This window comes from Aphelocoma coerulescens, chromosome 4A (assembly GCF_041296385.1).
Source record: "Aphelocoma coerulescens isolate FSJ_1873_10779 chromosome 4A, UR_Acoe_1.0, whole genome shotgun sequence".
In the NCBI taxonomy this organism is placed as follows: domain Eukaryota; kingdom Metazoa; phylum Chordata; class Aves; order Passeriformes; family Corvidae; genus Aphelocoma; species Aphelocoma coerulescens.
The window spans coordinates 10,573,558-10,589,883 of NC_091018.1; the positions used below are offsets into that span (position 1 = coordinate 10,573,558).

Sequence of the window (16,326 nt, forward strand, 5' to 3'; positions counted from 1 at the left end):
AGCTCCAGTTGAAGTAAGAAATGCATAATAATGTATTAGATCAGATTCTCTGTTTTGGAGTTGTTTCAGCCATGGACTGCATAACTAGAGTGTATCAAAAGCACCTCAGAAGAAATAAAGTACTCCCCTTTCTGATGGGGTCCATGCACACATCCTGAGCCAAAGTAGGCAGATTTCCAATGACAAGAACAACAAACTGACTGAACATGGACTGGCCTTCCAGAAGTCTGTGCTGTGCTGTCTCAAGGCTCCAGGTGGCAACTGAGGAAGTTGATGGCAGTTGGTAACAGCTACTTTCGACTTGTGCTGAGCTGGGCACTCAGCAGATTTTCTCTGTGCCTCACCAAACTGCAAAGATGATCCTATCCCCACCTGGCAGCCCCTTCACAGCCCGTCCTCAGCTGAAGCCTTTTGTCACTCCCAGCCGTAACCCTAACAATGAATCACACCATCCCCAAGTTAGCTTCTTGTTCTGGTGTCACTTGAAGCAAGACCACACTTCATCCTTGGACAACTGGAGACTCAGCGTCTGCATCCCAGCACCTCTCACATGGTTCAAAACCTATTTTCAGATGTCAAAGTCTTTTACTCTTGCTCGGGAAAAAAAAATTCTGAATTTTTATAGAGAGTGACCTGCAGTTACCCCGGGCTTGGATCGCTCCCAGAGGAACCCTGGGGCCCTCGCCTGGCTGGACAGTGCTACCACACTGGGAAAGGGGTTTCTGTACCCACGCATGCCTCCTGCGCTTGCCAAGTATCGCACACCGCCGAGGGCCTCTGGCCACAGGCTTCTGGAAATAGGCTTCAGATTAGCAGGTGATCAGCAGGGGCCAAGATCAGCACTGTGTGAGTCAACCTGAACACCTGCTTACCAGCCTGGCATTAAATTGTCACAGGATCTGCAGACCCATCTCTGCTAGCTCTGGGCTGAGTTCACTCCCTCTTTTACACCTTGTTTTCCCAAGAAAGGAAGGACAGATCCTTAGGTAAGCACAACTGAGTTTTCCCAGTCAGGATTATAAAGCCAGATGGAAAATCTTTATTGATTATAGGAAGTTTTCCATAATAATTGTGGGTGATGAAAATTTTGTTCATTGCTCACGTTTCATGATACTTGGTAGAGTAAGGACATCCCAGGAAAGGTATTTTGGTTCAAGTCTGTAATATGGTATTTAATCCCAAGTAGAGCAACAAAGACATGGGCTAGAGAGCACTGTTATTACATCACACAAGGCATGAAGTACTATTACCCAAACAAGGTACTTTAAAAACTGGTGTGTAATGTTGTCTATCCAAGTCCTTAGTGGTCAGTACATTCAAAACAATTTTTCCTTCAGATTTCACAACTCCAAATACTGATACTGTTTTGCCCCATGGGCTAGTTCAGATGTACAGTTGTATTCTTTAATGATGACTGGCTGTATCAGTAACTTCCAACCATGTATTTGAACTCATGAGCAGCAGTTTTTATTTACAGTAGTTTAAAATAGGGTTGGATTTTATATTCTTGTATGTGTCCGTTGTGACAGTTTAATTCTGTACAACTGCAGCCTTGTGATGTTCAGCAAGGGCTGAGACTGCAGTGCTGCTGCCCAGTCTGCGCTGGCTGCCTCTGGCAGGTCAGGGTGAGCAGCAGCACCATGCCCAAGCCTTGCATCCCAGTCGTTCCAGACTGTGTTGGAATGACATGGTTCAGGCTGCTGCACCTTTTGGACACATTTCAAGTAACAAAATGAACAGCAGGCATAGAGCTTACTTTTACAAGGATTTCTTTGTTGTATAGTTACCTACCGTTCTAATATATTCAGGGAAACACATTTGAAAACTACAAAATAAAAAGACAGGTATCTAAAGGTGAACTCAGGAAGGCATCCAGCAAAGATTTTCTTGAAAGTAAATATTCTATGTAGAACAGCCTGCTCATAACACTGGGTCTGTAGAGAACTGCAGTTTGAGCAAAGTCTCCAGTGCCATTGAAGTTAAGACTGATACCCAGAGTATCACTTATACAGAGGGATACAGAGAGGTTCTCATCCTCCAAGCTGGCTGCAGCACAGTGCAACTCTTGAACATTGTCTGTTACTTCTGCTTCGTTGACAGAACTGTGATAGCTCTTGGTAGCTTTCTCCTGTCTCCAAATATCCAGCAGATACACAACATTTCATTTGAACTGGTTATCAATCAGGGTTCCCTTCATCTTGGCTTTCTTGGCTTCCAACTCAGCCTGAATAGGAAAAGTAAGGCAGAATTAAATAATGTCTGGATACTTTTCCCTTCAGTGCACCAATGAGGTTTGCTCTTCTTGCCTGATCAATGCAAACTTTTCAGTTCCAAAACCAGGAGCAAGAGCAGCTCAAGTGCTTTGCTGACTTCCTCCTCCACTGACATACAAAACGAGGACCATCTTTAAAATCATAAAAAGCCCAAGACCAACTGCCCAGGAGACAATTTCATACTTTCTATCCTCAGGTGGAAGCTGCACATTTCCTCCTCATTCCATCTACTACCCTCCTGTCACAGCAAGTAAGATCAGTTGTGATGTTCTTGCCATTTATTCTTCAAGTGCCCCTTGCAGTAGCAGCTGAGCTGCAGATCCTCCACAAGAGCCTTGCTTTGCCCTTATGCCTCACGGCAATGACCTGCTCTGCCAAGCAGGCATGAGAGCACAGGCTGGCAAAGCCATGGCCTGATTTCTCCTTCCCTTGTTCCTTGTCCAACAGGTCACAGAAAGCCTCCCTGCAAGCACTCTGCTGGCTGCTCTTCAGTTACCTCTTCAGGTAATGGCATGCAAATTTAAGTTCAGGGGGATGAGAAGAACATCTCTATAAAACTTGTAAAGGAAATTTCATCCTCACAAAGCTGCAAGTTGCCTGTGACTGTACCAGGACCTCTCTATACTTGCAGTCCAATCTGCAAGATAGCTTTTGTGTACAAAGCCAACACATCTCAGAGCTTTGTGTTCAACACCAAAGAAAACACTCACCAACTCTTGTAGCCTTTTCTTGCTCATGCCTTTGCGTTCCAGCTGTTTCTCAATCACTTTTGCATTTTGTGCATACGAGTCTGCAATCTCCCTCTGAAACACACACATGTCACTTTGCAACAGCAAACCCCAGAGTAACAACATCTCATCCAAACAGTGAGACCATCACTGGCTCTGACCAGCTGAGATGTGGCTGCCACTAAGGGCATCCAAAACTTACTGCTTCAATCTCCTCCTCCTCTTCATCAATTGTGGAGACGGTGACAGAACTGAACTTGCCCATGTCTTTGGTCCGTTTGGTCATCATCACCTGGGTGAAAAACAAGAATATTTTGTTAAACCTTGGCAACAGTTGTGCCAGTAGGGATTGCTTCCTCCTTCCAAAGCTTTTAAGGTTTCTTACACAAGTCATCAAGATTACCTGAACTCTGTGGGTGGCAAAGGGGAAGTATGTTCAGTGATTTCTGGGCTTAAGAGGTGTCACTACCAGAAGCAAGCTCACTGATATACAATAGATGAGCCAGACTTCGAGAACCACTGTGCAGACTACCAACCTGACCTACTTACAACTGAAAACTTTCTGTTAACTGAGCCTAAACATCAGGCACAGTCTGGATTTCCAAGGCTATTTTACTCTCCTTTAGTGCTAGGACTCCAAGCTGCAGTGACCTCTGTCAAGGAAAACTTAAGGGAGACATGGAAAAGACACCAATTTGAGTTATTGTTCAGAGGTCCTTTTTTCTTTTCTCTCCCCTCTGCCCTTGCCATTAAGTTATTTTATACACAACACCTTTAGAAAAGCAAAGATATCCTTCTTCTCTAAAGCCAATTACCTTTTTGGGAGGTTCTTGTTTCTGAGTATATATGTTTGTTTTCCCAAAACCTTGGCCAAATTTGACCACAGCACCATCAACAATGAATGTCACAGGAGCATTTTTCTGTTGGTGTTGATAAAAGAGCAGCAGTCCACACCTGGAAACAGAAATATGCATAGCTGAGAGGAAACACAGATTCTGGATTCCTATGGCTTCCTTATAAAAAAATTGTAAAAGTCACTCAAAAGACTAAAAAACGTCACTTACTTGCCACACTTCTTCCTGAACTGCCGCTCTATGCCTTCGGGTCTGGGGGAGAGAGGCAGCACATGAGCAAAGCATACGGACACATCGTCTCCGTGCCTGGCGGCTCCCAGCTGGGCGGGGAGGGCAGCCCCTTCCCCGGGCCTGGGGCTCAGAGGGACAGGGGGTGCAGAGCCGGGCTCACCTGCGCAGGAAGACGCTCTCCTCCTCCTCAGCGTTGCAGAACTTGTGGGCGTGCTTGGCCGCGTCCATCACCCGGGCGCGGTCCCGCGGCCGCATCGGCAGCTTCTCCAGCTGGCAATCTGCGGGGAGCGGCGGGGCCGGGCTGGCGGCGGGGCCGGGCGGGCACCGGCGCCGGGAACCCGGAATCCGCACCCTCAGTCCGCAACCACACCCCGCCGCCGCCTTCCCGGGCCCTCTGCGCCACCGGGCCGCGGCCTCACCCTCCCCGGGCCGCGGCCTCACCCTCCCCGGGCCGCGGCCTGCCCCGGCTCACCGAGCACCAGCACCATCTGCCCGCACAGGCAGTAGTAGACGTGCAGCGGCTTCTCCCCATCGTCGTACTCCTCGCGGTCGCGGGTGTCGGAGCACACGACTGAGCGCGACACCACCTTGGGCATGGCGGCGGCGAGCTCGGAGCCGCCTGGCCCGGCCCGGCCCCCGCGCGCCCGGCCCCGCCCGCCGGGGCGGCTCCGCGAGGCTCCGAGGGAACGCGCACAGAGCCGGGCGGGTCCCGGCAGCTCCTGTGCCTCTGAAGGCCGGACACTGGACAACGCTCTTCCTGACAAACACCCAGAGCTCACATGGTTCTTATTGCACGGGCTGGTACAGCGGGAAAGGTCCGGAACAGCAGGTTTGCAGTGCGGCCGTGAAAACAATTTTCTATTACTTTCAGTAGGTGTTCTCCTGTGTCTTTTCTGAAGCTGCCTTCCCACACAGCTGGATTATATGAAATTACAAGTGAGGATAAACTCGAAAAACAGAGCCCAGCCAGCCTGCTTTACACAACAGCAGAGAGATTCTTATTTCCAAAAGCTGTTAAAGAAACATAGACAATAGCCTATTTTCCCTTGGAAAACACTCTCTGGGGAAGAGGAAAATGCAGCGTAGCAGGTTGTGCTGATTTTGACAGTGATGGAGTTAATTTTCTTCACAGTTGTTTTGAGACCATGGTTTGGATTTGTGCTGGAAAAAATGCTGATAACTCAGAGATGTTTTTGTTACATGAGCAGGATTTACCCTGAGCCAAGGCCTTCTCTGCTCCTCACCCACCCCAGCTGTGAGGAGGCTGAGGGTGCCCAAGGAGCTGGGAGGGGACACAGCCAGGACAGCTGATCCCAGCTGACCCGAGGGATATCCCCGACCATATGGCCTCATGCTCAGCAATAAAGCTGGGGGAGAAGGAGGAAGGGGGGCGGGCAGAGTGATGATGTTTGTCTTCCCAAGTCACTGTTACGTGTGATGAAGCCCTACCTGCCTTGGGGAAGTGGGGAATGAACTCCTTGTTTCGGTTCGCTTGGGCGCCTGGCCTTTGCTTTCCCTATTGAACTGTTTTGACCCCAACCCGCCGCTCCGCCGCCGCTCCGCCTCCCGTGACGTCGCTGTTTACGTTCACCCCCGCCCTCCGCCGCCGTTGGTACCGCCCCCCCAGGCACCGCCCCCCGCCGCGGTGGTAGAGGCTGGGCCGGGGGCTCAGCCACATCCGGCTCCGCCCCCCTCTCCCCGCGCTGTTGGTACATCCCGGGACCGTCCGGCTGCCGGCGCAGGAGTCGGTGCAGCTCAGGCTCCCACCCCTCTCCGCGCCCGCCGTAGTGGTAGAGGCCGTGATCGCTCCTGTCCGTCAGCGCTGCCGCCGCCTCAGTCGGAGATCGAACCTCAGCCGCGCCTGGCGCTCCCTCCGGCAGTGTATGCCTGAGCTATAACCCTCAGCCCGCCATGTCCACTCCGGCCCGTAGGCGCCTCATGCGGGACTTCAAGAGGTACCGAGGCCACGGGCCGAGGGTAAAGGGGCGGGCGGGAGGGAGGAGGACGAAGGGCCGAGCGCTGCCGGGGGAGGAGGGGGCAGCACAACATGGCGGCGGGGCAAGGCGCGCTCCGCTGATTGCGTAGCGCGGGCGGCGCTGCCTGGCGCGGGTTACGCCGTTTGCGCAGGCGGCCGCTGCCGGCCCGGGTTACGCCGTTTGCGCAGCTTCGGCCCGGGTTACGCTGTTTGCGCGGCGCGGCCGCTGCCGGGCTGGGTTACGCCGTTTGCGCAGCGCGGGGGGCGCGGGCCGCGCTCACCGTCCCTGTGCCCCGCAGGCTGCAGGAGGATCCCCCGGCCGGGGTGAGCGGGGCCCCCTCCGAGAACAACATCATGGTGTGGAACGCCGTCATCTTCGGGTGAGTCGGCAGGGAAGGGGGCGGCAGGCCGCGGGGGCCGCTCAGCCGCCGGGGGTTGGAGCCGGGCTGCCAGCGGGGTAACGCTGTGCTTTGCTTTCCCTCCTCCAGGCCCGAGGGGACCCCTTTCGAGGACGGTAAGTGCGGCGTGCGGGGCTAGTGTTTGGCTTTCTCGGGGTAAACTGCTGCGTTTTGATATGGCCTTGGTGTCACTACTGTAAACCCTGCAACAGGTGTGGGCCTGCGAATGGTGGGGGGGCGTGGGTGCATGTTCACCTGACCACACACGTGTGCCTGATTTATGTAGATATTGTTTTTCTAATCCTACTCTCAGAAAGTGTAGATTTAGATTGCTGTGTTGACTTACAGAAACATATAAATTAGCTTGTACAGTCTTGCTTGTAATTGCTGTCTATTACATCATTTTAAGGATCTCTGTAAACTTTTCTGTTGAACTCTGGATCATGTTTTATGGGACACTCATGTTTGGGTTAGTATTAAAAACTTGGTATAGAACTGTCGTCTTTTGTTTGAGTTCTGTTTTTTTTCTGATACTGGAAGTGTTTTGTGAGCAAGTTCCAACGTGAGTCGCTGAAGTAGGAAATGGGCTGAATATCTGAGGAAGTTCAGAACAGTGGCTTTTTCTTGTAATTTATTTCGCTCTGCTACAATTGGTATCATTCAGGGCTTAAGATTGAAAGGACTTTTTAAGTTTAAAAGATGACTAAATAGGTCCTGGTAACATACCTATAGTTTCCATCTGGTCTTACTGACTTTGATAGGTTTACTGATGCAGTATGAGTACTTAAGCATCTTGTGAAAACCTGTTAGACATAAAATACTGTCTAACTAAAATCAGTGATACAGTTTTTTAAGATATTTTCAGTGTAGGCTATAATTAATCTTAGATCTCCATGACTCATGACAAAAGCATAGGAAAAATTCCTTAACTCTTCTGTTGTTCTTGGCTGACTCCCTTGTCTTTGTTTATCCTTGGAGGTAGCACCTGTGGACATGCCTCTAAATTGCAAATTGTATTTCTCTGTGAAGATTTTGAAGATTTTAAATATTTCAAGCCTAAGAAAACTCTGAAGCCTTACTTCTTTTTAATGTATTTGATTAGTTAAGAAACTTGCTGGAGTAGCTGCTTCTGTAGTCTAATGTTTAGAACTTGGACTTAAAACATTGCATAATAGAACAGGTAGACAAAATGTGTTTTGCTGTCTCATTTTGTAACCCTCAGAGAAGGGCTCTCTTAAGCTTTGTGGGGGTTTCTAGAGCTGCTTAGGCTTTGGAGCACTGCTGCTAATAGAGTGATTCACTGTTTGGAGCAGAAAGCTGTCTCCTTGCAGTGTGCTAAAATGCAGGTTGTTGCCATGCTCAGGCTCTTCCAGCTCAGCATGTGGTTAACAGATGCTATAAGGGCTTTTTTCCATATATTTCCATTTAGTTGCAGAAGGTTGAAGACTGCTTTTGAGAGCCCTGACATATTGATTTCCTCTGTGCTTTCTGAGGCAGCATTATGTCTTTATCTTGGATACTGAGGACGTGTTGCAGTCACAGCAGTTTGAGGTTCAGACAGGTGCTTGAGGCTGCTGCTGCTGTCCTCCTGCTTTGGTTGATGTCATAATGTAATCTCCGGATGTGATGGATTGCTCTTTTCTTAGCAAAATGTGTATTTTCACACTGTGTGCTCAGGAAAACAGATGTGTCTTGTGTTGCAGGATATCTGCTTATCTCCTCTCCTCTGGATGTATCTTACCTTGCTAGATAACAAAGCACTAAGTGGTGCCTGGAGATAGGGCTTGTCGGTGCCTCAGCGGTGCATTTCCATTCAGTGAGTGGAGTAGCACAGTTCAGATAATGGTAGTGCAGTCCAGATGCAGTTTAGCTTTATTTAGGTAAGAGAATTTTATTTTAACACTATGTTAGTTTGGGCTTGCTTTGCAACTGTGCAGGCCCTTGTGACTCAAAGGTACCCTGAAACTCTGTAATCTTTCTCATGAAGCCTTTGCAGGTCAGTATTCTTTTTCATTTTTAGGCTCTTTCACTCCATGGTGATACTGTAAAATTTCAGATAGCTTAGTTCTTGTGAAAGTAGGCTGTGAAATTTGGGGGGTTTTGTTATTCTAGGGGTATGATAATTCCAACATCATGAGAGCTACTGTTCTTTATCCTCATTCTGGTGAGGCCCTTCTCCAGTTGCAGCTTCTGAGGTGTTGTAGTTTGTCTGGGCTGCAAACCTGAAGTTGAAATGCATTTGTTTACTTGCTGTGCAGCATTCTGCAGCTGACATCCCTCTTCTCCACCCCCAGACTTTGGAGGGTGTTTTCACAACTCAGTGCGCAGGCTGGCTCAGCTTAGGAGCAACCACTAATTTAGATCAGCAGCATAACTTCCATCTTCTGGTTTAAGAGGATTCGATTGCAGGTGTCTGCAGTAGGACCCTGGGGATATTTATCCTGCCCTTCACCAAATCTCTAAGAATTTTTATGTGTCTGACATCTAAAGTGGTAGTGCTGGCACAGCCATGGAAATCCAGGTTGTCCCAGTCCTTTAGACCTGCTCCTCTGAAACTGGATGATGATACTGTGGTTAGTGTAGGATTCCTGGCTTGGAGACATTTAAGTAGTTCAGCTATTGTAGTATCCTGCCTTGCTGTGGTTGTCCAGGAGGCTTGAACAGAGAACACAAGGCATTTGTCTTCTGTGTGGTTTGTGCCTTGCTTATGGAATATGGATCTTGTATCCTCATGTGGGAGCGAAAGAGCTCATTCCTGCTTTTTGGGCAGTGGAATGGAGGGGTTGCTCTCAGGGTCTGCAGGGAGGGGACCCTGCAGGGACACGGGCTCTGCTCTCTGGGGTTGCTGGGGCTGGTGCACAGGTCACGCAGAAGCCTCTCTTGGCTGTGTCAGGGTCTCAAATCCTGAGGTAGAAGTGATCAACAAGATAAGTAGAGGGCAGAAAAGAGAATGTTCTCCTAAGATTAGTGGTGATCCCAATATCAATAATGACAGTGAATATGATAATTTATGTTTTAAAAATGGCTGTCTAGGGTAAATTTTGAGAAATACCAGTTGAAAATGCTAAAATTAGTGACAGGAGAGACTGGACACTGAAGACCTCATCCCCACCTGTGTGTTGTGATACCTGTTTGATTTTTGTGGGTTTTCAGTGTGAGTGACCCTTGGACTTAGGTGCGTCAAATCTCTGGATTTGCCCTTTAATAAAGCTCAGTAGCGAGGGTTTGTGTACTGTGGAGCATTTTAAAGAGCCATTGCCACTCTGGGCCCTGACTTGGAAATCTGAGTAGATAGATACTCCAGCTGGATATTGCTCCAGATAAGCCCCTTGCTCAGATTTGTGTTAAAAGTAGCACTGTCCTGTCTCTGGTGGGACAATAGCTTCCCTTTCTTTCAGTAGTTTTAAATGGATTCTAAGACCAAACTGCTCCTGTTGCTGTCAAACCTGTGTGATGGTTTGTGCTCGGTTTTCATCCTACTGCTTGCTTAGTCACTCCTTCCTTAGGAGGAGGCTACTGAGAACCAGAAGTGGGGCAGGGAGAGCTGAGAATATCTAGAGTCAAATCTCTAAGCATTTGGTTCTAAGGGGCAGATGTCTGCAGCTGGTAGAAGTTGTTACTAACTTCCCAGTCCTGGCTTTCAAGCTGATCTCACACCTGGCTCTATGCCTCTGGACTAAACAGGAGTAAACTTGAAAACCCCACTGCAGATTTCCACTAATTTGAACAATCCTAACTCTACTGTTCTGGCTCATTTGTTTCACAGTGAGATAGCATAGCGTTGGCTCTCTGCTCCTACATTGTTATGCTGCTAATAAAAAAAAGAAACATGCATAAACTTATTTTTAGGGTGTTGAGATTTCCCACTGCTGTAGGGAAAGTGCTAAAGCATCTATGCTGTCTCTTCATTTGCAAACTGGAACGTCAAAGCAATGACCTTCATTTCTTGCAACTCAGTGTTACAGTTTATCTCCTTATAAAGGAAGGAGTCCCTGGGAAATCATGCAGGTCCTTGCTGATCTGGAAAAAAAAAAAAAAAAAGAAAAAACAGAAACCCAAACCAAAATCTGTTCTCTGGCTTACCAGTTGTTGGCATTTGTTTGCCAGCCAAACAAAGGAATAACTTCATTATATTGGTGCTGGAAAACTCCCTCACAGTAGGAAGTAAGGACACTGAGCGTGGAGGGGACAGGGGGAACCCGACTCATCACTGATGCATAAGGATGACCTTTCAAAAAAGGTAATATGCCCCACCAGCAGCTTGCTCCAGCTGTTACTGTCAGGTGCAGTCCTGCTACAGGGGAGTGGTGTATTTCTATGAAGGTGCTTCAGATATTTCTCTCTGGGCATACCCAGGATCATCCTGGGCTGCCTCCAGGGCTGGTTGCTCTCTGTGGTAGCATCTTTGGGAGGAGCTCGCATGGTCTGCAGGTAGAGTTCCTTAGTTACCGAGCTGAATCAGGAGCAGTCCTTAATCCCCTAGTTGACAGACTTCTTATTCTCAGATTGTCATAGCCTGAGGAGAAGGGTTAAAATAACTTACATTGGTGCGGGCTGTTAAAATGGTTGGATTGAGACTCAGCTACAGTTTTCTCTTTCTGCTTAATCAGCCTTTCTCTAGGGAAGACCAGTTAGTGTAAAGTAAATGGTTAGTTGTATATTTTAAAGTGTCAGATTTGGATGCTGCATTCAATACTACTTTTCTGCAAGACCTGATTACCTTACAGTTGTCGAGAAACATGACTTTTTTTTTTTTTTAATTTAGAGGAAATAACTTACAAGGTCCTTGCCATGACAGCATCATCCATAGATAGGACTCACCAAATGACGTTGTGTTACACAGATGGTTCTACACCCACTGCTGTTGTTTGTACAGTGTACTGGGATTAGGCTCTCTGGAAGAAAACCCCAAGGGCAGATTTATTTTCTTACATAAACCTTTTGACTGGTTTTGGCAATAAAAGTAAGTCACAGGAAAATACTCTTGTACCGGTACTGTCTGGGACTCCAGCGTTAATTATTAGCTCCATGAGAGTAAAGGAATAGCTGTGGGATTGCACAATGTGTGTTCCATATCCAACATGCCTGTGTGAGCACAATAGTGTCAGTGTGTATCACAGGGGGATGCTACTTATCCCTTGTGTAAATTCATGCTGTATAAAGGTTGCTTATCTTTCTTTCAACTCCAGGAACTTTCAAACTTACAATAGAATTCACAGAAGAATACCCGAATAAGCCACCTACTGTTAGATTTGTCTCTAAAATGTTTCATCCAAATGGTAAGTACATACACAATGCCTGGGTTTACTTTTGCTGTTTTGTTGGAGGTTTGGTGGGGGGAAGAGAGGGCTGGGGTGTTTTTTATTACAGCTTGCTGTATAAAAAGTCTACCTATAATAAAAGTTTCCACTATCTAATAAGGCAGCAAAATTCCAGTGTGGTTGTGTAGTTTTGGTGAGGATGGATATGTGAGCAGTGCTTAAGCTTGAAAAGAAAGGGGCAATAAAAGGAGCCTCTTACCTTTCAGGTGTTACAGCACAGTACTGATGAGACACTTAACTGCCTGTTAAGCCTTACAGAAGAATATTTTGTACTTAAATAGCAGTGCTTTGGACTTCTGTCTGTATGTATTGTAGACACAGCATAGTGACACTGGTGAATGCAGTGGTCTTCTAACACTTTTCTTCCCCAAAATGCCTGTAAGAATGAAATGTAGTGTTAGGGTCCAGCTATAGCCAGTGGCAGTAAGAGTATTTAATGTAATCCCCTTCCTTGGTAACTAAAGGCTGGAGAGGTATTCCTTGCCTCCAAACAAATACTAGCTTTGTGCAGAAATACCAGAAACCTTCTAACATGGCAAGTGTGGGTACAGTGCAGGGAGAGAAGGTTCTCCTGTAGCTGCTGTGAGGAAGGTGACTGGACTCTAGAGACTTCATGGGGAAACCTCGAGTGTGTGTGTTTGTGGGTCTTCTTTGTTTGGTTCACTTCTGGGTAGCTAAAATTTTTTTTCCTTAAAATCTGTTTGTGGTTTTCCGTAGTGGTAGTTGCAGTGACAAAGAGAAGTTAGTGAGAGAATAACCAGGGGTTGAGTTTAAATACTTGAGGCTTCAGTTGGTGAGGAGCTTCACTGCTTCCTACCTACACGCCTGTTTGCAGGATTTCAGCCTGTCAGACACTATGGACTGTTGCAGTGTGTCTGTACATAGGTTTTCAGGATCGGGCAGTATGGGAGAAAAGCCAGTAGCTGTACAAGTTGTGTTTTAAGCTGGTTTTTTTGACCCTTTCCAGTCTATGCAGATGGTAGTATATGTCTGGATATCCTTCAGAATCGCTGGAGCCCCACTTATGATGTCTCCTCCATCTTAACATCCATACAGGTAAAAAGAGAACTCTGCATGAAGAGACAGAATGACATTAAGATGCTTTGACAAAAACAGCTCAGGAAGCTTTTTTTCCCCCCTCTCCTAAGAGCCAGTGTAGCAGCTATACCTTGATATTGGCAAAATGTGAATCCTTCCCAGGTGTAAACTGGCCGGGCAGTGACACAGGTGGTCACTGCAGGGCCCACCAGCGATGTAGTGCTTGGCTGTCACAGAAAGTCACCTGCACTGTGCAGGGGTGATGCTGGTGGCCAAAGCCTCTAAAGCCTTCCAGCTGCAGGAATGCAGTGTGCTGCACCTGGACTAATGTCTCTGCTCTGACTAGTATGGATAGTTTACAGAACAGTTGGAAAACTGTACTTTGCAGTGCCTAAGGATCTTTTTCTTTTTGCACAGTCCCTATTGGATGAGCCAAATCCGAACAGTCCAGCAAACAGCCAGGCAGCTCAGCTATACCAAGAGAATAAGCGGGAATATGAAAAACGGGTTTCTGCAATAGTAGAACAGAGCTGGCGTGACTGTTGACCCAGGATGATGCAAATGAACACTCTGTTGATGAGGAAAATAAACAAAGTGTCCGAGTCATCTTTTTCCTCCTAGCATTTACTTTGCAAGCAAAATAGCTGTTGTGCTGTTGCCACCCTCCCTTGCTGAAGCTTCTCCTTGGACATCAGAACGCACCCACTTTGAAGTCAAACATTCTGTACTTGGGTTACTTGCAAAAGAGTTACTGATGCTGAGTTCATTTTCTGTGGTCCCTCTCCAGTCTTAGGGCAGTATTGTGCATTTCTGTAGTGTACACTAAGCTTTTAATTGTAATTGTGTTATACACAGTGATGCTTATGTGTAGCTTGATAAAAGGGATGTTTATATACATACACATTTTTTAACTGATATTAACTAAAGTGCTGATGTGTCCAGGCTGGTCACTTACCCCTACTATTGGTTTAGACCCCACTGCATTTGTAAGTACTGGGTGAAGAAATCACCTTTTGTTTCCCTTTTGTATTGGTTTATCAACTCCTTCACTCATGTTAAAAAAAATCAGCTCTTCAATTGATTCCAATTCAAAGATTTAGTAAGACCCTGGAATGCTTGTTACTTCTGCACTTCACATGCAAGATTTATGTACAGATCTACATAAATCACTACAGTTGTGGTACTTGGATCTTTGCTGAGGGTGAGAAACAAGCCCTTTTATTTTTTTAATTACTATTTTAAAGGACATGCATACAGAAACTGTCAGTAGGTTTCTATAGTCCTGTCACCAAGGCATTATTGGACAAAACCAGGTAGAGTTGTGGTTCTCAGTGAAAGGCCTTCCACATGAAAGAAGAGGCAGAACCTGACCTGTTCCAGCGATGGAATTACTCTCCTTTGGTGTCTTTCTCCTGCCCCTTATCTTTAGCTGAGAAAGATAAGTTGTGTTTCGGAATTAACTTTGTTTTTTGGAAAGTTTGAATTAAGTCCAGGGTAGGCACTCAAGTCTCTGCAGTTTCTGCTCTTCGTAGATGACCGTGTGGTTTGTGTAAGCTACTGCTGCATGCTTGAGTTCGTTCCCTTCAGTTTAATGAAAGTATTTTTTCAATTCTGAAAAACATTTGTAAGTCCAGTTACTTTTTTTGTAAGGCGAGTTTGTACCTTTGGATACAGAACCTTAAGCAGCAGTGTGGGATAGAACCTGCAATTGTGTTGTCCACTGTTCCAGTGTCTTTTGTGTGCACATTGGTCTGTTAGTTGAAAAGTATAACTTTGCACAAGTAACCCATGTAAGAAACTGTACATTTTTCAAAAGTTGTAAATAAAGTGTAACCTTAGTGCTTATTGTATAAATAGGCAAGAAGTGTATAACTGTGCTTCTTTAACTGGGCTGCCAGGAGTTGGGTGTGGGGGTCAAGCTCCAGCACTGTGCACTCCTTCTGCTATGGGCAGCATTTGGGGGAGAGGTGTGCTGGGGGTAGTGCAGGATGATAAATTCGACTCTAGAGCCAGGACGAGGTGAGACAGGGCTGGCTGCACCTGCAGACGATCAGGGTGTGGACTGGGCTGTGATAAAAAGGAGCATGTGATTCTGAGCTAGCTACAGCAACTTGGTGAGCTCAGTTGATACAGGAATCACATTTACTTTCCTCCTGTCTTAGCAGGTGGAGAACAGGATTTATGATGAGTGGCAGATAACAAAAGCTGGTTCTGCTGCTGAACTCCACAATTACAAGTCCATGGGCTCTTTCAAAAAATGTAATGCAGATTTGTACCTGCAGTGACAACAGCTTGTACCCTTGAACAGCCTTGTGCCTTACATGGAGCAGCGGTAATGCCTGCTGCAGGCGCAACCCTTTCTGAGGGGGCCAAGTTCCTCTTAAGGCCACAGAGGCCCTTGTAGCAGTCCCACTATTCTTGTGTTTGTTTCACTAGTTAAAAAAACCCAAACCAATGGATTAGACTCTTAAGGCAGCCAGAAAGGAGCAGCACCAAGGTGCAAAAGAATTCCACCGTCACACCTTGCTCAGGCAAGGCCTTTATCCGCTGACTCCATCATAGCCCCTATGGTGCCTCTCCTGAAGGCTGAGGCTCTGCAGCCTCCCTCGGGGCAGCGCCGCTGCCGTTCTCTGCTCCTGCATGAGGCCCCGGCAGCCAAACCCAGAGCCCTGCACCAGGTCCTGAGCAGGCACCGTGACAGCAGAGGGGCCGCAGCCCTGAGCCAGGACAGGAAAGGCGACATCCTGCAGAGACTGCCCGGGCCAGCTGCCCCTGCTGCAGTACAGTGACTACAGCTAGGCCCCACCTCTCCCAAAAGAGCCATTTTTAATCTCGAATACCAGTGGTGCTCTTACTGCTTTCCTTGGCATCACCAAGCTCTAACAACCTGCTGCATACCCAAGTTAGGAAGGAGGAGCTTCACTTCTTTGCCTAGAAAGTACCAGGCTTCTTCCACTCCTACAGCACCATCTGCTAGAGCCCAGTGTTCCTGAGAGCAGAATTCAGACACAGAGAGAAGAAATGCACAAAACCCAACCCCAAACAAAATGGAAAAAAACCTACTTTCAGAATTAACTGCCACAGCAGCAGCAAGTTGTTATTCAGCAGTCCAAGCAGGCAGAAGCTGTGCTGCAGCCAGGCAGAGAGGATGCTTGCTCTCTTCCTGAGTGAGTCTCTCCTGCCAGGGCAGCCTCTCCGCTTCATCACCCTGCAGGGATGAAAATCCCTCTAACTGCTCATCACCGGGACATTCTGAGGTTAAGCATCCTCACCTCAGTGCTGAGAGCATTTAAAAACAAAACGGAACAAGATGTGGGAAAAAAGATACAGGAAGGTATAAAGAGAGGGAGAGGCAAATGTAAGCAGCAGAAAACTGAAGGTGATGGCTGAGAAACTACAACAGGAGACCAGACAAAAACACTGCCTTAGGACTGGCTTAATCGTACAGAAGCATCTCAGACCCCTCTGCTGACAGAATTACCAGCAGCTCTAGGAATGCTTCACTCCT

At 47.3% G+C, this 16,326-nt stretch overlaps 2 protein-coding genes across 2 annotated transcripts; one reads left to right on the forward strand and one right to left on the reverse strand.

Annotated features, from left to right (window-relative positions):
• Window positions 1-1,016: 1,016 nt before the first annotated feature.
• On the reverse strand, window positions 1,017-4,738 carry STEEP1 (STING1 ER exit protein 1). The gene is made up of 7 exons (XM_069015300.1): window positions 4,559-4,738; window positions 4,247-4,364; window positions 4,066-4,107; window positions 3,817-3,955; window positions 3,204-3,293; window positions 2,984-3,076; window positions 1,017-2,224 (listed from the first exon to the last, which is right to left on the reverse strand). Exons 1-7 carry the CDS (start codon window positions 4,680-4,682, stop codon window positions 2,162-2,164), a joined length of 669 nt encoding a protein of 222 aa, XP_068871401.1. The 5' UTR covers window positions 4,683-4,738; the 3' UTR covers window positions 1,017-2,161.
• A 982-nt stretch (window positions 4,739-5,720) lies between these two features.
• Window positions 5,721-14,674, forward strand: UBE2A (ubiquitin conjugating enzyme E2 A). Its single transcript, XM_069015302.1, has 6 exons — window positions 5,721-6,041; window positions 6,361-6,441; window positions 6,550-6,575; window positions 11,649-11,738; window positions 12,748-12,836; window positions 13,236-14,674. The coding sequence occupies exons 1-6, from the start codon at window positions 5,998-6,000 to the stop codon at window positions 13,362-13,364; spliced, it is 459 nt and encodes a 152-aa protein (XP_068871403.1). The 5' UTR covers window positions 5,721-5,997; the 3' UTR covers window positions 13,365-14,674.
• Window positions 14,675-16,326: the final 1,652 nt, after the last annotated feature.

Bases quoted from the DNA above. Each gene is read 5' to 3' on its own strand.
- UBE2A (XM_069015302.1), top strand. From the start codon at position 5,998: ATGTCCACTCCGGCCCGTAGGCGCCTCATGCGGGACTTCAAGAG. The intron at 6,442-6,549 runs GTGAGTCGGCAG...TCCCTCCTCCAG, and splicing joins TGGAACGCCGTCATCTTCGG to GCCCGAGGGGACCCCTTTCG. The intron at 11,739-12,747 runs GTAAGTACATAC...GACCCTTTCCAG, and splicing joins TAAAATGTTTCATCCAAATG to TCTATGCAGATGGTAGTATA.
- STEEP1 (XM_069015300.1), bottom strand. From the start codon at position 4,682: ATGCCCAAGGTGGTGTCGCGCTCAGTCGTGTGCTCCGACACCCGCGAC. The intron at 4,108-4,246 runs GTGAGCCCGGCT...TCTCTCCCCCAG, and splicing joins GAGAGCGTCTTCCTGCGCAG to ACCCGAAGGCATAGAGCGGC. The intron at 3,294-3,816 runs GTAATTGGCTTT...TTTTTCACCCAG, and splicing joins AACAAGAACCTCCCAAAAAG to GTGATGATGACCAAACGGAC.